We start from the raw sequence: 23,228 nt of genomic DNA, 5'->3' as shown, positions 1-23,228 counted from the left end.
CAGAGCTCCCAGACATAGTGGAAGCACACCACACAGGCCAGTTTGCTTGCGGATCTCATGGTGTGTGTGCCAAGGGGCACTGTAAGCCAGTGACAAGGCGCTGTGCCTGTGTGCAGCAAGATTAGCTGTTGAGAAGTTACATTGTGTGTGTGTGTGTGTGTACTGTCAGCATAATTTTTTATTAAAAAAATGCAAGAAGAATTTTTCTCCTGGTGTCTACAATACTATTTTAAGATATATGTCAGGCCAAGCACACACATGTGCATTTTCTACCTCTTTTGACCCAAGAGAAGGCCACTAGACCTCAGCACTCGTGTTTAGCTACCTATGATAGTCATTTATGCAAGTCCAGTGCAAACCCTCCTCTGTCCCTCCCTCCGTGCATTTCAGAAAGGAAACACAGCTCTGCACATCGCTGCCCTCGCAGGTCAGGATGAGGTGGTCCGGGAGCTGGTCAACTATGGCGCCAATGTCAATGCTCAGTCACAGGTAATGGCTTTCTCTAGTCCCAGATCACTCCTCTTTTCTATTACACAGTGGACACATAAGCTATTGCATCAAGAGAATACATACATACACACACACACACACACACACACGCACACTGTAGCCGCGCCTAGATTTATTAGCAACTTGTATCCAAGCAGGGATGCGTGCATTCTTTATTGTTTTTTTCATGATTAGACTACATGTTCTAAGCATTGCAGGCCCATCTCTATCCAGTAAACCAACTGATTAATAATATTTAGTCATGGTTCATTTAGGGAGAGAAACTGTGTGTGGAGGGGGAAGGGGATGAGGCTTGGGGGTTAACAAGGAAAGGAGTAGAAATGGAAGGGGTACATGTGATCCAGTGGGGCAGACTGACAGTGGTGAGGGGCAAGACCCAAACTTCCTGGAGAGTCATCCCCACCTTGCGGCCTTTGGTAATAACTCATTATGCTGTTTCAAAGAGACAGTGAGTCTTCACAGATGGGGGGTATCTCCCTGGGGGATGTGTGAAAATGAGATGAAGAGAGAGCTGTCCTCTCTTTTCGAGGGTTTTCCGCCTGCGTCTGCCTCTCTCCTCATTGCAGGTGAGTTCTAATGGCCTCTTCTTTTGGCTTGCAGAAAGGCTTTACTCCCCTGTACATGGCAGCACAAGAAAATCATTTGGAAGTGGTAAAGTTTTTACTGGAAAATGGAGCTAATCAGAATGTAGCCACAGAAGTAAGTACTTTGGGAAAATGCCCTCATCACCAGAGTGCCCTGGGCATATGATATGGGATCTTCCTGGGATGGGTCCTGACTGCATCTGAGATCTCAACTGACATAGAGTGTCACTGAGTGTTCCTGACCTTCATGTCACTTGCATGTCACTTCATGTCACACCTGAGTGTCCCGAGGTTCTTCAAGGGAGTAAGAGACAAAGTCATGGGTCTTGAGCAATGCCCAGACGTAGATGAAAGAAATGACATCAGACTTGAAGATGTCATCCTGCTGATATCCAACGCTGAGGGCTAGTGGGTGGGGCTGGTGTGTGAATGTCTGATTGACGAGTCTGCCTACCCGAGAAAGGCTCTTGTCATGAACCCATGGTACACCCTTGAACAAGTCACTTTAGCTCTGATCCTGAGGTTAGTAGTTGGATTAACTGGAGCCGAGGCTGTTCCTGACTCTTGACTCAATGACTTTGCCGTATCCTGCCTCAGCACTTCACGGGGTCCTGTTCCCCTCAGTATGCAGCCAAAGGAATCAATATTAGTAATTCACATTAAATGCTCAGGGCCTGCCTTGGTTTCTAGCATATGGTAGGTATTCAGTAATATTCTGCCATGTTCAAGGCATGATTCTGGCACGGATGGATGGGCTGAGAGGGAGGGTAGGTAAAGAATCAAAAGCAGTAAAATGTCTCATAGCACACAGTGAGGCTAGAAACAAATGATAAAGGAAAATTAAGTAAATGCTTAAAAATGATTACCACAGGCTCTGTGAGGCTGCAGAGCAAGGAAGTGGTACAAGAAAATCTTTAGGGAGGAGATAGGTGGCATTTAAAAGCTAAGCTTGGAGGATAAAGAGAGCTTTGAAAAGCAGCACATCAGAGGAAGGTCATTTTAGGCTGGGACCCATCAGGAACAAAAGCCCTGAGGCAAGAGTATGTGTCCCATCTTGAGGACAGCAAGTGTCCAAGAGTCAGTGTTTTACTCAGCTTTTTTGTTGCTGTGACTAAAAGACCTGACAAGAACAATTAGAGGAGAAGAAGTTTGTTTGGGGCTCACACTTTCAGAGAGATCTCAGTCCACACATAGCCAGTTCCATTGCTGAGGGCCCAGATGAGGCAGAACACGATGGCAGAAAAGTGTGGAGGAAGAAAGCAGCTCAGGACGTGGCAATCTGGAAGCAGAGAGAGCTGTGTTCACGAGGGACAAAATATAAACTCCAAAGACACACTCCCAGTGACCCACCTCCTCCAGCCACACTCTACCTGCCTATAGTTGCCACCCAGCTAATCCATACCAGTGAATTAAACCATTGATTATGTTTCACCTCTCATAACCTAATTGTTTCACCTCTGAATGTTTTTGCATCGTCTCACATGTAAGCTTTCGAAGGACATCACGTATCCAAACCATAACAGTCAGAGTAAATCCATCTTTCCTCTCCTCTGGCCAGGATGGCTTCACTCCTCTAGCCGTGGCTCTGCAGCAGGGCCATGAGAATGTGGTGGCACACCTCATCAACTATGGGACGAAAGGGAAAGTGCGCCTCCCGGCCCTGCACATCGCAGCCCGCAACGATGACACACGGACAGCTGCGGTGCTTCTGCAGAATGACCCCAACCCAGATGTCCTTTCCAAGGTGAGGGTGGCCAGGAGGAGCACCCGGGGGACACCAGGCCACAACCATGGAGGCCTATGTGATAGAGTCACCACAAACACCCAACCATTTCCCAAGAATGAGCCAGGCCCTAGACGGACCACCTGTCACACTGGGCACCAGCTCCACAGTGCCATCAGGTTCCCAGTAACAACACAGACAGGAGCCAGTAGACAGCTCCGCTTTAGGTGCCCCCCCTACCCCATGAATACAGAGAAAAATGTTCTTAGCAGGGAGCAGGGAACGTCCAGGTGGGGTGGGATGAGTCTCCATCCAGAGTGAAGCTGGGTCCAGGAGTGGCATTCTGGGCTTTTCTTCCCCTTTTTTTTTTACCCCAGCTGCCCCCTGCTAGAGGGAGGAGGTGTCCCAGTCTTGGGGGGCTGGAGTGTGGAAAGAGGGGTTTCCCCAGGGGCCTCATTTGTTAATCAGTCATCTACACTGTTGGATCCACTGTCTGAACATTTAGACTCTGTTTTCTTTCAGTGGGAGTGGATTTGGGCTGAATTGTTCACATGGCCCCCTCACCCCACTCCACTCTAACCCATGGCCACTGGGTTTTGTCTCCAAAACAGCTGACAAGGGATAGATGTGTCTGAGGTTATAAGACAGGGTGGCAACAATGGACCCACCAAGGGGCCAGAGGTCTGCCTTTGGTCAAGCAAATGAGTCATCAGACTATTTTAGGAAGCTGAAACTATCCCTAGAATTAAGATCAAGGACCCCCATAACACTTGCCATCCATGAATTAAAATCTCCTCCTAAGTAATCTTTCCGATGAGTGGCCCTACAGAGTTTGAGGCAATCGTACTCTATGGCTTGTCCATGGGCACAAAGCAGAGACTGGTCACTCAGGTGCCTGTTTTTTTAATACAACATGCTACAGGATGTCCCTTGACCCATTCTGCGATGCGACCATCCATCAAAATCTGCTTCATGTATTAGGTCCTCTGGATCTACCAACTTTTCCTGGATCCCCAGACTGATTCTTGGTTAGAGATGCCAGGTTTTCTCTCCTCTCTTGGGAAGACACATGACAGGTTTTCTACCCCTCTGTTGTACCCCAGACGGGATTTACCCCCCTCCACATCGCAGCTCACTACGAGAACCTCAACGTGGCCCAGTTACTCCTCAACAGGGGAGCCAGTGTCAACTTCACGCCACAGGTAACCTATCTTCTGCATGGCTGTCTGGGAGTCTGGGGGTTTCTAGAATCTGGGTGTCCCTGCCTCTTGCCCTGACACCATGGAATTCATCCATGCTGCAGAAATGCCTAGGGGTGAAACAGCAGTGTCTATCAAGACCCCTTGCTTGCTGACAGGTTCCTAAACAGTCATCCCTCATTTTCTGCCTGTTTTGTCTTGAGAAACTCTAAACCACATTTGGTCATTCTTAACATGGGAAACATAGAGGCAGGGGCCAGTTTTCAAATAGTCAGCTTGCTTTCTGTCTGTTAGGGTGACTCTGGGGGACATGGCTTGGCCAACAACAGTGTAAATAGGTCCTCTCAGGTTTTAAAACCTTTCTTCAGTGAGAAATGCCCTAACAGTAGGTTTAAAATGGCTACAGTTGCAGGGCTGGGGCGCTGGGGAGCGGGGTGCACCCAGCCACATTCAAGAGGATGCCTATTCCTGACTGTACCCTGCTTCTTCCCCTCCAGAACGGTATCACACCACTGCACATCGCCTCCCGCAGGGGGAACGTGATCATGGTGCGACTCCTGCTAGACCGGGGAGCCCAGATAGAAACAAGGACCAAGGTGGGTGCCAGCAACCTTCATGGCCAGGTCAGGGGAGGGGGTTCTGCCCTCGAGAGCCTCACCTGGAGAGGTAAGCTCCTGGTGACCCCGTTAGTGACACACCACTCGCCTCCCAGGGCATCTTGCCATGTCTGCCTGGTGCAGCGGGAGAAGATCATAAGCTGGAGTCAAACTAGCCCCAAAGGAAACATCAGCACTTCTGCAGCTGAGAACAATGCTGCAGGCAGTCTTCTCTCCAAATGGCCTCTGATGGGTGCCTTTTGGGCTTTCTGTTTTTCACTCTGTCTTTTAAAGGACGAATTGACACCTCTCCACTGTGCAGCTCGAAATGGGCACGTGCGAATCTCAGAGATCCTGTTGGACCACGGGGCACCCATCCAAGCCAAAACCAAGGTGTGTACCTCCTTCCTGTTGGGGGAATCTTCCAGGCAGGGATCCAGATCAGACAGACCTGGGATCAAATCCCATTTCTGTAAAAGAGAGATGTCAATACAACTGAATGCAATAGTGTGTATGACATTTATTGCAACACCTGTCACATAGGAAGTTCTAATTATTCTGGATCAAGGATTGAAAACATTTTATCTAAAGGACCAGGTAGTAAATATTTAGGCTTTACAGGCTTCAGTCTCTGTTGCAATGATTAAACTGCCAATGGAATGAAAAAGTAAACATGGGCAAACTAGTGGCCATGTTCCAACAAAACTTTGTTTACAAAGCTAGGTAAATCTGCAGGCCAGATCTGGCCCAAAGACTCTAAATCAATCCCTATCTCTTTGATCCTAGCTCCAGAAGCAATAGAAGCTAAGACTTTTAGAAGTCTTCAGAGCCTAGGGCAAATGGGAGTGAAGTTTTAAAAAGAAAATGAAACTGTCCTTCTCAAGCTCCATTAGAGGCCAGAGCAAAGGTCCATCTCTAGTTTCTAATGTGAGGACTTGAGTCTTCCAGGAGGGAAGTTCTGCCTCTACCTCCTCCAGGCCTTCTGCCCTGTTCCTTGGGGTGAATTTAGAAGATGTGTCAAAGTAGAAAACCAGGCCCCTACTCAACCACTGAAGTGCATTTGTCAGGAGCCAGGAACAGAAGGATCCAGATCCAGTTCTACTTTGTCACTTTATTCACTGAAAACCACATTAATTAAGGACCCCTAAGTATGATACACACATTTATTTGGCACTGTGAGGCATTTAAGAAACATTAGAGCTGGGTGCCATGGTGCAGCCTGTCGTTGTTTGAGGCAGGAGGACTGCAAGTTTAAGGCCAACCTGAGCAACTTGTTGAGACCCTCTCAAAATAAAATTTAGAGTAAGACTGGGATATAGCTCAGTGGTAGAATGCTTGCCTAGCAGGTGCAAGGCCCTGAATTCCAACCCAGTGTATGTAAAGAAAGGAAGGAGGGAGGAAGAGAAAGAAGCATTAGACAGAGCCACTGATCTTAAGATGCTTGTAAGGAGAAGTAATACACACATCTGAAAAGTTAACCATGATTTGACAAATATGAGAATAAGGTCTAAGTGAATGGCACAGATCAGGAAAGCCCACAGGGGTCCAGGGTGGTCAGGGAAGGGTTTGTGGAAAAGGTGGGCCTAACTGGTAATGGCTTAGAGTATTTGGGTGGAAAGGAGAATGTAGCTGGAGGCCAGCAGGAGCAGGGAGGCCTGATTGAACCAAGCTCACTCAGGACTCACTTCAAAGCATCACATAGGCCAGAAAAGGGAAGTGATGTTGGTATCATTGTCCTGAATTTCCGTGTTCCATTCCCAGAAAGCCTTGCAATTGTTTGTGTTGTTTTCTTTACCCAGAATGGCTTGTCCCCAATTCACATGGCGGCTCAGGGAGACCACCTCGACTGTGTCCGACTTCTATTGCAATACAATGCAGAGATAGACGACATCACCCTGGACCACCTGACCCCACTCCATGTCGCAGCCCACTGTGGCCATCACAGGGTGGCCAAGGTCCTTTTGGATAAAGGAGCCAAACCAAACTCCAGAGCCCTGGTGAGTGGGCAGCTATTGAAGAAGGTGCTGGAGGGGACAAGGACAGAGGGAGGTAGAACCAGAGCCTGACCTGGGCAGGACCAGAGCAGGTGCCTTGAGAGGATCCTAAGATTCAGGGCCTGTGCAGTGTGGGTGGCTGCTAAAGCCTGGGAGACAAGTGCACTTGGTGTGTGCTCATCCTTCACTCCTGCACTCAGTTAGCACAGCCCCTGTAGTGGGCTGTGGTCCAGGGTGGGTTTGTGCCCAGGAGTCCTGACTCCAGAAGCAGCATTCATGGTGTACACATGGGTTGAGGAACCACTTCAGCTCCAACCAAGCCCAGGCTGAAGAACAATGAAGTCTCAGAGACTGCCGGGCTTTCCCAACAATGGCAGCGGTGGCCTGAGCTGAGTAATCTTCTTCTGCAGAGGGGCTTAACATGACACTGCTACAGGCATGAGTTTAGGCCTAAAGCAGATTCCTCCTGTGGCCATGGTTTTTCTCTCTCCTCCCTAGGTCAAGGGTTCCCAGGTTGGTCCAGGAAACTAGTGGGGCTATAACCCATTATCTCCTCTGCCTCCTGTCCATTTCCAGAGGAGGAGAACTGAGTGGGGCAAGGCATCTTTCAAGGGCAGCAGAGGATGGCTCATTCATTCATTTGAAAATGCTTTCATTAAGCATTGACCTCAGCCATGCACTGGGGTACTGGAGGCTTCTCAACCTTGGACCATTGACATTTGGAGTTGATGTTTGTGGTTCTGAGCATTGTAGGATGATCAGCATCATCCCTGGCCTCAACCCATTAGGTAGCAACAGCTCTCCTCCCCTAGTTATGAAAATCAAAAGTGTCTCCAGAGCCGGGCGTGGTTGGCGCACTGTAATCTCAGTGGCTCAGGAGGCTGAGGCAGGAGGATCGGGAGTTCAAAGCCAGCCTCAGCAAAAGCAAGGCACTAAGCAACTCAGTGAGACCCTGTCTCTAAATAAAATACAAAAATAGGGCTGAGGATGTTGCTCAGTGGTTGAGTGCCCCTGAGTTCAATCCCCAGTACCACAAAAATACGTATATCAAATTAACTAATTAAAAACAAAAATGGAGAATTTCCCCTTGTTGTATGCACATTTTTGAAATGTTGGGTGAGTGACCAATAAGGATAGCTGCTGATTCTGCAAGTCGATGGGCAAAGATCATGCTTTCCTACCCATAGATGGTTGAAGATGCCCCTTAGCGTTAGGACCTGAGATTTGTGTCTGGACCATAACTTGGGATGAGCCCAGTGACAGAAAGACCTTGTCTGTGGAGCCCTACACCATAGCCATAAACAGGAAGTTGGGCAGGGGTGGGACAAGACTACGTCCTTCCCTTTTAGCAATTTAACTCTCCCATGACCCCTGGTGTAGAGAAACTGAAAGTAAAGTTCAAACAGAAAGATGAGCATATCCGCTTGGAAAGGTCTGGGGAGATGGTAATAACAAGTTTATTGAGTGTTTATTATATACCCAACACTACATGAGGCCCTTTCTGTACATTATCTGTCAATATTATCATTCTCATTTTACAGATGGGAGGGCTGAGCCTTTGGACAATTAAGTGGAAATAACAACTTACTTGAAGAGTTATAAAGTTAAATAAGATAGAACATATCATTTTCTATGACTCAAAGGCTTGACTCAAATTCCAGCTCTTTATCCGCTTCGCTGTGTCCCTGAGAAAATCATTTAACCTTTCGGGGCCTTACCTTTCTTGTTTGTAAAATGAAATGTTGGGTTTGATAATGTTAACATTTCCCAATCTTTGTTTTCCCTTTGGGGTTCAGGATGACCAGACCCCACTTCACTGCGCAGCTCGCATCGGCCACACAAACATGGTGAAGCTCCTCTTAGAAAATAATGCCAACCCCAACCTGGCCACCACTGCCGGGCACACGCCCCTGCACACTGCGGCCCGAGAGGGCCATGTGGATACAGCCCTGGCCCTTCTGGAAAAGGAGGCATCCCAGGCCTGCATGACCAAGGTACAGCCCTTTTTCTCTTGTTCTTAAAAAGTGACAGGCACCTGTAGTCCCAAATCCTAGGAAAGCTAGGGCAGGAGGACCACTTGTGCCCAGTTCACGTTCAAGGCCAGCCTGGGCAAGAACTTGTCACAAAAGGAAAAAAAGAAAAGAAAAGCCATAAATAACAGACTGGGGCTCCAAGGGGATTCCTGCCTGATGGCCTTTGAAGTTTTAATGACAATGTAGGCAGCTGGAAGGGTGGACACCCATAGGACTGGCCACCATCTGTGAGCCTGGTGTGTTGTTGTACTTTCCCAGAAAGGGCAGTGAGCCATTCTCTCTTTCATTCACTATTCATCCATTTATCACAGACCAATTATTTCTCAGGCACCTGCTCTAACCCATGACAGGGAGATTTTGGAGATTCAAGAAGGAATAAGGGGCTTGGGATATAGCTCAGTTGGTAGAGTGCTGGCTTACCTAGCACTCACAAGGCCCTGGGTTCAATACCCAGCACCACCAAAAAAAAAAAAAAAGAAGAAGAAGAAGAAGAAGGAATAAGTCCCTTTCTTCTCCCAGGGAGTGAGCATCTAATGACAATATCAGGCATGGGAGGAATGCAGAGGTGCCTGGTGGAGGAAGCTTGGGTTCCTGAGGTCTTGGCATCTCAAAGGGATCAAAACTTGGGGTGCCGGGAAGCCTCCATTGCTGTGGGCCCTTTCTCCCAGGAGAATGGCTCTGGCTTCCTGTGGTCCTGACAGCCTGTGTTTCTCCTCAGAAAGGATTTACCCCTCTCCACGTGGCGGCTAAGTACGGGAAGGTGAGGGTGGCAGAGCTGCTGCTGGAAAGAGACGCACACCCCAACGCTGCCGGGAAGGTGAGTTTGTCCGTCTCCTTCTGGGGTCAAAGGAAACAAAACAGGACAAACTTCACTACTTGTGGATTCCATCTCTTACCTGTTTTGCCCACGCTTTGGGCAGACATCTAGGGAGAATGGCCTTTGAAAAGAGTGATCTTTCTGTGAAAGGCCTAGTAATGTTAGAAGGTTAGAAGGCCTTCTCTGAGCAAGGGTGATTTCACTGCTCTGCATCCCCTGCTGCCTCCACAGGGATAGTACTTGGCCCTGGGTCCTGCTGGGTATGTCCCCTAGTGACTCCTAGTCAAGATTGACTGGGAACACGTTTATTTATTTTTTTTTAACAGTAACTTTATTTTCTTAATTAATTAATTTTGTGGTGGGGTACTAGGGATAGAACTCAGAGGCACTCACCACTGAGCCACATCCCCAGCCCTATTTTGTATTTTACTTAGAGACAGGGTCTCACTGAGTTGCTTAGCACCTCACCATTGCTGAGGCTGGCTTGGAACTTTCGATCCTCCTGCCTCAGCCTCCTGAGCCACTGGGATTATAGGTGTGTGCCACTGCACCCAGCTATTTTTAAAATTTATTTTGCAGTGCTGGGGATCAAACCCAGGGCCTCATGCATGCTGGACAGATCCTCCACCACCGAGCTACACCTACAGCCCATCCTTCAATACAATTTTAACCAGATTATTACAGATTTTATAAATTTTTAAGCAGATTTTACCTGTTTAAAATAAGTGCTGTGAATCTCATAAAGGGATCCCAAGTGGAAAACCCACTGGAGTGAAGCTGTTCTCATTTCTCTGTTTTGTCCCTTTGCAGAATGGCTTGACTCCCCTACATGTGGCCGTTCATCACAATAACCTGGAGATCGTCAAGCTACTGCTGCCCCGGGGTGGCTCCCCACACAGTCCCGCCTGGGTAAGATGCCTCCCTGGGCAGACCAGGAGTGCCCAGCCGTGGGCGCCGAGTCTACAGCCCACAGAGGGTTGTTGTGAACGCCACCCAAGGGGTCTGGTGTTTTGCTTTTATTTTTTACCTCAGACACCTCACCCCACTTTCACATATGTTACCTGCAATATAATTGCCACTATTTGGAGACCAGGAATGAGGTGGGAAGCAGCGACACTCCTCCGCAACAGGCTCCCTGGCAGAGATGGAATTGGCTTTACACACCAAATGTATGCCCCAAGCAGCCGCCTGCCAGCTGAATTTTGTAAACTGGCTATCAAAGATCAGCTTGGATAAGGATCTCTGGGGAGCCATAAGCCTTGTTCTCAGAGATCCCTACTCAGTGGGACTGTGGGATGGCCCAGGAGTCCAATTTCCCACCTGCTCTCCACGTGCTCTGATGCTGGGGCAAGATGCTGACACTTGGAGAAACATCCAAGGCTGCTGGGGGCACTTTCTGGAACCTTGAAGGAAGAAGCCTTTTCTGAGTGAATGATCACCCCAAAATTTATTTCTCTCATGAGTTCAGACATTTAGATTGTGGCATTCTTTTAAGTATAATATATATGATGTGGAATATATATATAATGTGGAATATATATAATGTGGACCCTCAGGGAAGCAGAGTCAAAGGAACTTTGTAGGGCCAGCATGGGGGAGGGGGTAACACAAGGACACAGCCACAGCAAGGAAGGAGCATTTTGCGGGGATGCCCCCACCCTGTGGAAAGGTGAGGGCTATGTGGGGTTTGTGTCCATGAGGGCCAGGACTCTGAGGGCTGGTGGCAGGGAAAGGAGAGGGACAGGACTAGGCATACAAGAGACACATGCAGTCTCTGTGCCCAGAAGTTCGTAATCTGACAGGGCAGCCCAAAGCATGAGAAACACCATCAGATGACAATTTATGGCAGAGCTGTCATGTGGAGGGAGTGTCAGAGCTGCCTGGGAGGGAGCCACAGGATGGTCCCTGTGTGATTCCAGCTGACACCTGCAGACTTTGGAGCCTCAGTGGCCCAGGCAGGAGAAAAATCAGTGCAAGGCTTCAGTTGTTTTTCCCTGCTCAGCACGGATGCTTATCTCAACCTTACAGCATCCCTTTCCTGCAGACACAGCATCTCCCAGATGCCCCTGTCTCCTCAGGCTTCTGTCCCTGCTATTGTCATAGTGAACCTCACGTTACTGTGCAGAGGGAGCTCGCGGCCCTGCTGAGATGTCGACTTACTCCTGCTTCTAAAAATAAAAAGTTGGACTCCCCTCCTCCTCCTCCTCCTCACTCTCCTACTTATATAAAAGGAACTGGAGCCAGGTTCATGATATTTAAAGAGAGCTAAATGCAAGTGCAAACGCTGTACAGATGGGTTTTGTTTCCATGGCAAAAAATAATCTCCAAAGTAGTCTGGCAATTTTGTAGAATTTCACATGCAAATCCCTCTGCACCCAAACCAAACTCTCCCCTTCCTAATTTGATGCTAATGTTGCAACATTCAGGCAGAGCCCTCTCACGCATTCAGTCCTCCAGATGAGCTCATTTCCGTAGGAAAGAAGAGTCTTTGCCTGGCACACATCCCTCCCTAACTGCTCCCCGACTCGCTAGCCCAATTGCCTCTTGTCCTTGTCACCTGTAGAAGGTCATCATTACCTGGTTTGTCATCATTAGTCCTGGTTTGGAGGAAGTTCCATTGGAATAGCCCATGTTCAGAAATCGTCAGTGGCTCTTGTATCATCTCTATGATACAAGGTGACCTAGCAGCCCTAGACATCTCCAGAGCAAGCTCTCCTTTGGCCAGGAGAGGGCGCTGTTGCCAACACGGACACCCACAGTTGCCTAAGTGGTCTGGAACTCCTGGTGATGTGTCCATGAACGTACTTCAAATTTTGTCAGTGACTTTCCTTTGTACTTTAAAAGAAAACCTAATAATCCTTACTTTCTTATAGCAAATGCCTTCTCTGGGCCAGCACTAGCAGAGGGTGCATCTCATCTGATGGTGTCTGCCCTGCTGGGGAGGAAACATTCTATAGTGGTCTCAGAGAAGATCATCTGTAATTGGAGATGGCTCCATGTCTCAGGATTGACCACTGAGCCACATCTCTTTTTTGCTCTCTTTTGATACAGAACAAAAAAAAATCATTCTGCTTAATTAATTTTATTACAATCAAAATGCTGATCTTGTTTTATGAACACAACCCCCAAAGAACAATGTCATGTTTTCTCATAATGGAATCCAATTAAAAAGGAGAAATACTAGAAAGAATTATCTTACATAATTTTGCCAAGAGAATGATTTTTAATTCAATTTAATTTGGGAAGTAAATTACAAATTTTTAATTTCCCCAATGAAAGCCACTTTACAGACCAACCTAGCTATCCTATTCCATGTCCCCATTACTATATAACTGGGATTTTACTCTGTTGGTCAGCTCCTTCTATTCCCTTCCCTTTTCCTCACCAGTGATCCTGAAAGAGTGAAAAATGTTGGTTGCCACAAGAAAACGGTGGCTGGCAGAGGGGAATGCAGTCCTCAAGAACAGCTAGGGGAGGCCGGCCAAGGTGGGAGGAAGCTCCTTGAAAAAATAGCAGGTACCCACCTGCCCTGGGAAAAGAAGTCCTTGGGCCTGGCATCCCTCTTTGCCATGAGTGCTTGAGGGTCTTGCTACTCAAGTGTGATCCCTGGAAAGGCAACATCAACATCATCTGAGAGCATTATTACCTTCCTACACCTTCTTAATTACAATCTACATTTGAACAAGGTCTCAAGTGATTCGCATGCATATCTGAGTTCAATTCTGTCATTTTATTATTTGGCGTTAGATAAAGCACTCACCCCTCAGGGGATTGGCTTCTTTATCCGCAATATAGGATAGCAATAAAAATACCTGCATTTAGTACCTTGCATGGTGTGGGTGAAGCTCAAAAGAGATAATGGAGGGAAAAGTGGTTTCTAAAAAAACGATGCCCAGGAGCCAATCTATAGGCTGTCAACGATGCGCAGTTGGATAAGAGGTGTGCTCCAGATGTAAACCCATGCACTGCTTCCTTCATGGAGAAAGTTTCATTAAAAAAAAAAATAGCAGAATGAATAGAAGACAATGGCATAATTGACTTACTCACCCAAACTCCTTTGTCTCACCTTGTACTTACAATGCCTTATGAATCAATGCATCACAAACCCACATTAGTTTTATTTCCTTTTGTATCTTTATTTTGGAAAGATTCTTTCTGTACATTATCATATTTGATCTACCCAACAACTTTGAGAAATGAAAAAGGTAGTTGCTCTAACACTCTTTTAATGGCTTAAAAGAAATACAAAAGGAAGTCCAGGAGGTAGAATACTTGCCCGGGTCACAAACGAAGACTGGCGCCCGGTGCCTGGTGCGTGTCCACTTCCATCACCTGTCTGATGCCAGCAGGCCCAAAAGGCAGCACTTGCCCCAACTGTGCAGGGACAGGAGAAAGGCTGCTGTTTCTTTCTTTTATGAAATGTTGGGGTTTGGGGTTATTCTTGTTTTCTTGCCCACCTAGCCTTCTAGTTGTTCTGTAGCCCACCTAATTGAATCCCAGCTTTGTTCCTTGACAGAGCATTTCCTGCACAGCAGTTTATCTGTCTCAGCAGAATAACACAAAATAGATGGTGAAAAAAAAGGGACAGACATTTCCTGGCTATGGGAGCCTGGAGAGCCATCTCCAAATCAAATGGCTTTTTTTTTTGTTTGTTCACTTAAATTGCTCTCCTGGGTGACACCAGCCCTGCTCAGTAGTTGTTCAGCAGCCCTAGAGCCACGCCCAGCCTTCCCTCAGGCACTCATATTGCCAACTCGGCATTCCTGTCACCAAACTCTGGGTGGCTTCCTCTCTTTCAGAATGGCTACACCCCTTTGCACATTGCTGCCAAGCAGAACCAGATGGAGGTGGCCCGCAGTCTGTTGCAGTATGGGGGGTCTGCGAATGCAGAGTCGGTGCAAGGTGTGACTCCCCTTCACCTGGCTGCCCAAGAAGGTCACGCAGAGATGGTTGCTCTGCTCTTCTCGAAACAAGCCAATGGCAACCTGGGGAACAAGGTAGGTGTGGCCCCCTTGGATTTGCCCTGTAGTCCTGGTAGTATGTGTTGGTGTCAGCTCATCAGATATAAATCTACATGTGGAGCACCTAGCGCGGGCTCAGCTTCTGAGTCAGGTGGTGTGTGTGTGTGTGTGTGAGGTCCCTACAACAAACAGCCCTGTGTAAATTGTGTCTCGGTTTGTGAATGAATCAATAGAGTCAGAAAGATTGCTTGTTCTCAAGGTTACAGGTCACTGAACAAAAGCTTTGCCTTTTCTCCTACCATGCTGTCTTTCTCAACAGATTCACGATGTGCAAGAAGTTCTAAGTGAAAATCCAGAGTATACTTTCCTGAATATAGGCCAGTGTGTAACTTCAGGAGTATATTCAGTAATTTGGTACTAAATATCCACTTTCTGTGGAGGAAGATTTTTTTTTAAAATACTGATCTATACATTAGACTAGCCATTCTTAATTTAGGAGTATAGGTATATGAGCATGATATCTACTAAAATTGTATACAACACTTTGGGTTTATGGGCACATGAGTGCCTTTCTGGCTGAGGTGTTCCTAGATTCCCTCAGCTTCTCAAAGGAATTCATGACCCAAAAGAGACTAAAGAATCGGTTCTTTTTTAAATAACTAATTTATTGAAATATAATTCATATAAAATTTATCCTGTCACCTGTACAATTCAGTGGATTTTAGTACATTTAAAGCATTGGAAAACTATCATTACCTAACGTAGGACATTTTCATCACCCGAAAAGGAAATTCCATCTCTGTTAGCAACCACCTTCTGATTCCCCACAAAACCCCCGTCGCTGACCACCACCTACCTGTCTCTGAATTTTCCTATTCTGGAAATTGCATTTAAATGGAATCAAACAATATGAAGAGCTAGTTCTTTAGATGATAAATTAATATAACAGTTTCAGAAAGGCAAGCATTTTAAGGATGATTTCAGATTTCCTAAACCTCTGATCCGATGGTTCTTTTCATATAGGTTTGGATAGGTGACCTCCAACAAGGGAACCATTGTAGTCATGGCATTCTGGGTGTCTTCCTTGTCCCATGTAAAGTGAGCTACATAAGAAGACAATAATGGTGGCAGTGTGTTTTTGTTCAGGAAACACTCTCACCCCTGCCACCCTCCCAAGGCAGATTCCTGGTGTTACCCCGAGAACTGAGCCAGTCACCTGCCTGAGGGGCTAGCAGTTGACACAGTGACGTTGGCACAGGCACCTGCAGCCAAGGAGGGCCACTGTTCATTGGCTTCTGGTCAGCCTTGGGGAATGCAGAAGGCAGAGGAGGGCAGGTGGAGTCACTAATGGGGCCACTGCCTGTGACTTCAGAGGAATCAGCTGTTGGTCCCACTGTTAGCAGAGTGTATTGAGGTAAGGTGCAAGGAGGAGAAGACTTCTGACATTTTTGTACAACAAGAGCTCTGATTCATTACTACCCTCCGGAAAAAGCTGTGATGAAAAGTCCATGAACGTGGTCTTTTCACTCCCAGCTCTTTACAGATCCTCCCTGCTCTTTACAGTGCTGCACTGGCTGTGATCCCATAATAGTACGCTATATTTAAAGAGTACATTGTGCTTTTCAAAGTGATTTTACATGAACTGTGCTTTCTCAAATGCTCCTTACGTTCCCTCTAGATAGGTCAGTGATAGAATCCCTATTTTCTAAATTAGGAAACCAAGGCTCTGAAAATTTACCATGGAAATAGAAAGTGTTGTCATTGGAAGGTACTCTAAAGTTCATTTATGACCTGTGAGCCAAATCCAGCCCACCACTTGTTGTAAATAAAGCTTTATTGGAACACAGCCATGACCATTCACTTCTAGAGCCGCTTTGTTACCTTAAGGGACAAAGTTGGGTACTTGCAACAAAGACACAGATTTAAAATATTGACAGTCTTACCCTGAACAGAAAAAATTGACACTTCCCGATTTCATTTAACTATCTCATTTTTTTAGGTAGGGATATTGAGGCTCAGAACAGGAAGAGTTTTGCTAAACAGGTGGTCAGATAGCAGGCTATGGCTGCAAACCAGGCTTCCAGACCTCAGTGCTCTGTCACAGTAGCCTGGAATTGTTTCCTGCCTCAAAGCTGATGAACATCTTTCTTTTTCCAGAGTGGACTCACTCCTCTCCATCTGGTAGCACAAGAAGGCCACGTTCCAGTGGCAGATGTGCTCATCAAACACGGTGTCACAGTGGATGCCACTACCCGGGTAAGGCAGGCAGCCCTGAGCTAGCTTCTGTCCTCATGGCTCCCCCTGCTGAGCCTGTGTTCTGTGACCCAGGCCCAGGGTGCCTCCCTCATGCCTCAGAATCATCTCTTCCCCTGGGGGACAGAATCCTAAGGATCTGGTGGAACTTTCTTCCCTGCCACTTTCTGGCAGGGAAGTAGAATTCAAGGCAGTAGAATTCAAGGACACCATCCTAATGATCTCACATTCCCCTTGGGAATTTTAAAAAGTTTGTTGGAGCTTTGAGCTTCTGCAGCAGGAATTTGGAGGAATGTTGAATTGTGATCTGCCTTGTATGAGTTGCAGAGGAAGGTCAAAGGGGGGGGGGGCTTCCTTGGAGTCACTCAAAAATGCAGCCCCTTCTATTCCAGCTGTTAGTTGAATTCAGCTCAACTCGCTTTGAACCTCTTTTGTGTGTAAGGAGCTCAGTGAGATGGTGTGAGCGAGGCACATGCAGTTTGGAAGATGGGCTGCAGGCATTTGTGGTTTAGTGTGGAGATGATTGCAAGAGACAGGAAGGAACTGGAAATATGATATTGGTGGGAGAGAACACCCGGGAGCCCCGAGAGGGCCAGGGTGCTTCCAGCTGGTGGGAAGGAGGAGGCTTCCTGGAAGAAGTGCATTTTGCTCCTTTCATCACAAGGTAGTTGTATTAAAAGGAAGGGACAGAGTGACGCCACCACCAGCCCCACCCCTTCTAGAGATCTCCTGGAGCACTAGGCAACATGAGGTCATCCTGAGAAAAAAACTGGAACCGCCTCTTTGTCCCCACCTGCCTGCATCAACAAGAATCTGTTTTTAAAAAGCCAAGAATGTTCTGGATCTTTGGGGCTTCTCTTGTGTGCCCAGTTTAGTCTTTTAGGTTCCTTCCCTGAGACCCCCTATTCTTTGGGTTAGAACTGCCTCAGGGATCCTAAGCCAGCCCGCTACATGAGGGTCTTGCCCACAGCATCTGTATTAAGATGATCTCTGCAGTCCGGCTCTGGTTCCCTGGGTACATTTGGGAACAAAGAGTTCAGAGGGCCTTGGCTCAGAGGCGGCACCAAAATATTCGATGGGGGCTGGGGCTGGAGCTCTATGGTAGAGCATGTGCTTGGCAGGCATGAGAACCTAGGTTCAATTCCCAGCACTAAAAACAAACAAAAAAATATTCATCAGGACAGATTCCTTGAAAATAAGCTCCTTCTTAGACCAAACTCCCACTATTTCAAGAAATGAGCATTTCCTATAAATTCCATTACACTAAACTCAGTGACCCCAAGCAGCCTTTGGGGATCTTACAATGGGAGTTCACCTTTCTAATGAAATAAGTCTGCAGTCACTGGGGTCAGCCAGGACTCCATGTGTCCATTTGTCCTGCTCTTCACACTCTTCTCAGCAGAGGGCCCCATTGCTGTTCCTGTCTTCTTAAAATGACTCCTCTTAGTCTCTGGAGCACAGCTCTCTCCATTGTCCCTCCAGCCTCCCTTCCGACTTTCCCTCTGAATGTTGGTGCAGTCCTTAGGCCCCTCTCTGTTCTCCCTCCACTTCATCTTAGATACACTCATTTATCTCCAAAGCTATCAGCTCTCCCATAGACTGAGGATGACTCCTAGCCCAGCCTTCATGGCAGGGTTCAGTGTCCACCCTCCTGTCACCTACTTGACTTCTCTGCCTGGCTCACCTCCAAACATCTCGGACTTCACTTGTCTGACAATGAACCCTGCTCCTTCCCAGGCCAGTGGTATCTGGCTGGCAATAGCAGGACACCACGTAGCAGCTGTTAACCTTCCAAAGGGTTTCCCATCCATTCTCTCTTTAAATTACCTGCTTTTTAAAAGAATTTGATTAAATGCACAGTTCATGGTGGCTTAAGGTCTGCCCAGAAGCCCTGAAGGTCACCTATGCTCAACTTCTTGCATTTCAGATGGGTTACACTCCACTGCACGTGGCCAGTCATTATGGAAATATCAAGCTGGTGAAGTTTCTGCTACAACACCAGGCAGATGTCAATGCCAAGACCAAGGTACAGGGTGCCTTAGACCCCACTCCTAAAAGGGCACTTCTTAAGTGCCCAATTAGAATGGAGCCAGACCTACTCTGAGCACACTTGGGGTTCTGCCAGTTTTGGACTTGGATCCTGAAGGAGGAAATGGGGAAAAATCCTTTTTCTTTTTTTGTCACAAGTAGAAGGTGAATGGATTCCATGATATGTGGGTGGTTCTTTCTCTACTAGCTAGCTGATCCTGCCAAAATGTCTACCTCACTTTATAGCTAGGATACAGCCCCTTGCACCAGGCGGCCCAACAAGGACATACTGACATTGTGACTTTGCTACTGAAAAATGGCGCTTCCCCAAACGAGGTCAGCTCGGTGAGTACCCGCCCCGGCCTGATTTCAGAAAACTGTTCTTCCCTGGGCAGCAGCCCTGGGAGACATCCCAGAGCCATAAAGGTTGGTGTACACATCTGGGACCCAGACAGAGCTGCAGCACTTTGGGTATTCCGGGGGATAGGGTATTGAGATCAGTTTCTCTTCTGGTGACTGAACTTCATCCTTGTAAATAGCAGTTACTTCCCCCTTTTATATTTGATTAAACATTTTTGTGGATGCCTCTTCTGAAGTATGTGAGGCTACATTCGGTGTGCTACAAGTGAATCAAATTAAAGGTCTTGTGGAGTGTCTGATCTTTCAGGGTCTTGGGTTATCCTTAGCAACTTTAGTGATCAGGGCTCAGTATGAACTTATCATCTGACAATGTGAGGTTTTATTAGATTCCCTCCATGGCTTCTCCCAACTCTGAAAGCATGTGGACCTTTGACTACAGATGTGGGTCCTGAAATTGTAACTAGAGATGGGGCCAAATCTGGATGGATCCTGGGCCATGTCCTGAAACTAGAAAACATAGAAGAAAAATAGTCTTCATTGATTTTCACTTAGCTCTTTCTCTTAAAGTCAAAGTAGAAAATATGGTCCCTATCCTATTTCTGGTGACCTGTAATTTCTGATTGGCCTGCCTAGTTCACTGAAGTACAGGGATTGTTTTAATTGTTGCGATGCTGTTATTGACACCCAGAGAACAGACTTTGAAGCAGTGAGAACAGACTCTGTACCCTCCTGTTTCAGAATCACACATGGTGACTTCTGACACCCTTCCTGCCAGAGGGTTCCCTCTTGGCAGTCTTGCCTTGCTGTCATTTCAAGCCCCCACACAATGCTACAACATGAGGTGTCAGCGCTCTCCTCTCTCCCTGCCCTAGTCTGAGTGGGCATCTCTGCTCTCCCACTGATGCAGCCATCTTGCTTTGGGCTCCAAAGCAAAATCTGTCCACTCAAGCCCTTCTGAATAGTCAGAGGTGAACTTAGACTCTGTACAGGGGCAGAGTGTCCTTCCTCTCTTGCTCCCTCGTCTGATCACACCCTCTTGCTGCCATTTTTTTCTAGAATGGAACCACACCTCTGGCAATAGCCAAGCGTTTGGGCTACATTTCCGTAACAGACGTGCTCAAAGTTGTCACCGACGAAACCAGTGTAGCGGTATGTGTGCTCCTCCCGGCACTGCCCGTCCCCACTCCACCCCACCCCCCACCACAGCCTGACAGGCAGGGCGTCCTGTGGGTGACTCTCCAAAGCCTCCGGTAGGAAGCATCCTGCCAAAAGGGTAGCTGCCGAGTAGGCTCCATCCTCAGTTGAGCAGGGTTATACTGCCACCTAGTGGCCTGAGGAATTAGAGCTGTGGCCAGACCTAAGGGAGTCACTGTGAGGTGAACCGGGCTTGGGAAGGGATGAGGCGGCAAGGTCCCCTGTTATCCTCTCTGGGATGCCACCAGGCCTCAGCTTCCTGGGTCTGGTTTTCTTTTGGGGGGACAAACTTCCTTTATCACCTCCTCTTCTGTCCCCTCATGGTGACCAGATCACTGCTGGGCTGGTGAAAGGGTGGTGGTGCTCTGTTTGGGTTGAATTCTCGCCGCCTTCTCCTTTCAGTTAGTCAGTGACAAGCACCGCATGAGTTACCCTGAGACAGTGGATGAGATCCTGGATGTCTCTGAAGATGAAGGTAAAGTCAGGGAGGGGTCGGTGAGCTCTGACCAATGGGAGCAGAGGGGTGCTGAGCACCCTGAGTGGCTTCCTGCCCCGGCCAGGAGGCAAGGGTCCCCTGCAGCCACCCAGGGTTCTGCAGATGTGCATTGACACTGAGGAGGTCCACTTTTCACAAATGTTGTCTATTATGAAAACAACTGCTTTCCTATAGTCTTTCCTATAGTCTTAGGTGGAGGAAAATTGACATCTCAGAGATTAACATTTAAAATTTTGTGAAGCTTCACAAGTATGTGTGTGTTTGCGTATATGATGAATGTGTATCAAATCGAGTGTGATTCTACTCAGCTCAACTCTAGGGCTGTGAGGAGCTTTACTGGTGCTTTGAACAAATAACAAGTGAGTTGTTTAAAATCCATGAGCATGCATTTTAATAAGCTGCTCTTCTGATCACATAGTGGGTCAGGAGGGGTTCAGGTTCTGTTCATTACTGTGGAAGTTACTACATTTCAACTTTATGAACTACCCAGTGCTTTTACTATTATTCCTTCCCCAAATAAGTCTTGTATCCTTGCTTGAGTGTGAGAGAACCCTCATGAAGCAGAATAGTGGGGTTGGACTGGGTTCATTCTGTAGACCCTCCCATCTATAATTCAGTGGTTGTACAAACCTAGTCAATTAGACAGCTGAATCTTTCCCTGTGTGCCCCTTAATAGCATGCCTCTTGCTTTACCTGACTTCAGTGCTGTCCTTCCTTCACCTTGGCTCTTCTTTGCTTTTCAGGAACCGCTCACATATCTATAATGGGTATGAAACACTTTCTGTTCCCTGTGGTCTTTTCTCACCAGAGTGCATTTCACCCTCAGCAACCCAAGTTCCCACTAATCCATTCCTGCTTTCCATCCTCTGATGGCTCACAGTCCGAGCCCAGAGCTTGACTAAAACAGGACATTTACGCCCAGGAGTTCCATCCTCAAGGGGGCAACTCCTGCCTGTCCATCTCTGTGTCTGTGCCCATGCCACCATGTTTGTGGTCATCACTGCATGAGCGGTTGTGATTCCATCCTGTCAGTTTCAGATCACAAGGCCAGGGCACTCACTGCTACTGATAGTCAATGACATGCAAGGACAAGGACCCTGGCTCCAAGTCTACTTAAAGCAAGAGAAGGAAACAAAAAGGCAGTGTGGGGTGTGGGCAGCTAATTCACCAGTAGCTTGAACTTATTTGTAATGAAGCTTTAGAAATAATGAAATTTTAGGGACCATGTTATAAACACACACACACACACACACACACACACACACACACACCAACCTATAGCCCTTCAAAATAAATGGTCTGGTCTGCAGTGGGAAATGACAAGCTAAGGAAGTTCTTTCTGGCGCACACACACACACACACACACACAAACAACCTACAGCCCTTCAAAATAAATGGTCTGATCTGCAGTGGGAAATGAAGTTCTTTCTGGCTGTGTTGTCTTTCCTACAAAGTCTGGCATAGACTGAGTTAGGAACTGACCACTGCACACTATACATCAGGGCTGGAAGGAATAAGACTGAGCAAAATCAGTGCCAATGGTCCCTTTGAAGCATCAGAGACTTCTCTGTGCTTCTCAGGAGCAAGCATTAAGAGGTGGACAAGGAGAAGCACTTTTTCAGGAGGTCTCCACCCTGTCACTCACTTGAGCTTGTGTTCTTTCAGGGGAAGAACTTGTTGGCTCCAAGGCTGAGAAGCCGGATTCCAGGGACTTGGATGAAGAGAAAGAGCTGTTGGATTTTGTGCCAAAGTTCGACCAAGTGTAAGAAAGGGCTCACTGGAAGGGTCACACCATGCATGGTCAAGGTACAGCCCTGCAGCTCAGAGTAGGATTGCAAATCGAGGAGAAGTCACAAGGACAGGCCCTGGGTGTGCTGCCAGTATAGATGGACGGCTGGCGGGCCAGGCTGCGGCACCAGCACCTTGACCACCAAGCGCGTACTCAGAGGCCTCCCTCACAGTGCGCTGTCAGTTGGGTCTCTTCACTTCTAGCATCCCCGCCATGCACCTTTCTTCCCCCCCGTACTCACAGCTTCATGATCACACCCCTTCTCCTTTTCACGCACACTCAGCTTCTCCTCAGAATAATCTTGGAGAAAGGTTCACGTTAGAAATTTGCCAAGCTAATATCAAATACTGACCACATCCCTCTGTTGGTGAGGTACCTTAGAGAAAGCCCATGGAGGTTCTGTATCTACCTGGAACCCATTTCTCAGCCCTCCCTGTCTGCTGTGACTTAGGCCACCACAGATCCATTTTTCCACAGAGATGTTTTGCAAATAAATCTACAATCAACCAGTTTTTAGAAACACTGGGATGTTTCCCATGGCTTATACAAAACCAGACAGCAGGACAGTAGGAAGGGAAAGTGTTAAGAAGTTTAATCTGTTGGTGTTTACTAAATATCTGTTAGAAAAAAAATACAGAACTTGGACCCTTATGTAGATTCATTTGGTGGGATCAAAACCCACACCAAGTGC

The 23,228-nt window shown here is 47.3% G+C and overlaps 1 protein-coding gene across 1 annotated transcript in view; it reads left to right on the top strand.

Moving 5' to 3' along the window:
- Nucleotides 1-23,228, top strand: part of Ank1 (ankyrin 1) — a 204,398-nt gene that overhangs the window by 139,871 nt on the left and 41,299 nt on the right. Inside the window, exons 4-20 of the mRNA XM_048792871.1 lie at nucleotides 391-489; nucleotides 1,111-1,209; nucleotides 2,653-2,838; nucleotides 3,921-4,019; nucleotides 4,514-4,612; nucleotides 4,907-5,005; nucleotides 6,412-6,609; nucleotides 8,379-8,600; nucleotides 9,358-9,456; nucleotides 10,267-10,365; nucleotides 14,256-14,453; nucleotides 16,575-16,673; nucleotides 18,598-18,696; nucleotides 18,945-19,043; nucleotides 20,115-20,207; nucleotides 20,655-20,727; nucleotides 22,414-22,510. Coding sequence (XP_048648828.1) covers nucleotides 391-489; nucleotides 1,111-1,209; nucleotides 2,653-2,838; nucleotides 3,921-4,019; nucleotides 4,514-4,612; nucleotides 4,907-5,005; nucleotides 6,412-6,609; nucleotides 8,379-8,600; nucleotides 9,358-9,456; nucleotides 10,267-10,365; nucleotides 14,256-14,453; nucleotides 16,575-16,673; nucleotides 18,598-18,696; nucleotides 18,945-19,043; nucleotides 20,115-20,207; nucleotides 20,655-20,727; nucleotides 22,414-22,510 — 2,057 coding nt within the window. The remainder of the gene's footprint in view (nucleotides 1-390; nucleotides 490-1,110; nucleotides 1,210-2,652; nucleotides 2,839-3,920; nucleotides 4,020-4,513; nucleotides 4,613-4,906; nucleotides 5,006-6,411; nucleotides 6,610-8,378; nucleotides 8,601-9,357; nucleotides 9,457-10,266; nucleotides 10,366-14,255; nucleotides 14,454-16,574; nucleotides 16,674-18,597; nucleotides 18,697-18,944; nucleotides 19,044-20,114; nucleotides 20,208-20,654; nucleotides 20,728-22,413; nucleotides 22,511-23,228) is intronic.

This window comes from Marmota marmota, unplaced genomic scaffold (assembly GCF_001458135.2).
Source record: "Marmota marmota marmota unplaced genomic scaffold, marMar, whole genome shotgun sequence".
Classification (NCBI taxonomy): Eukaryota; Metazoa; Chordata; class Mammalia; order Rodentia; family Sciuridae; genus Marmota; species Marmota marmota.
The sequence above is the reverse complement of the archived record's forward strand: the minus strand, read 5'-3'. Positions and strand labels throughout refer to the sequence as shown.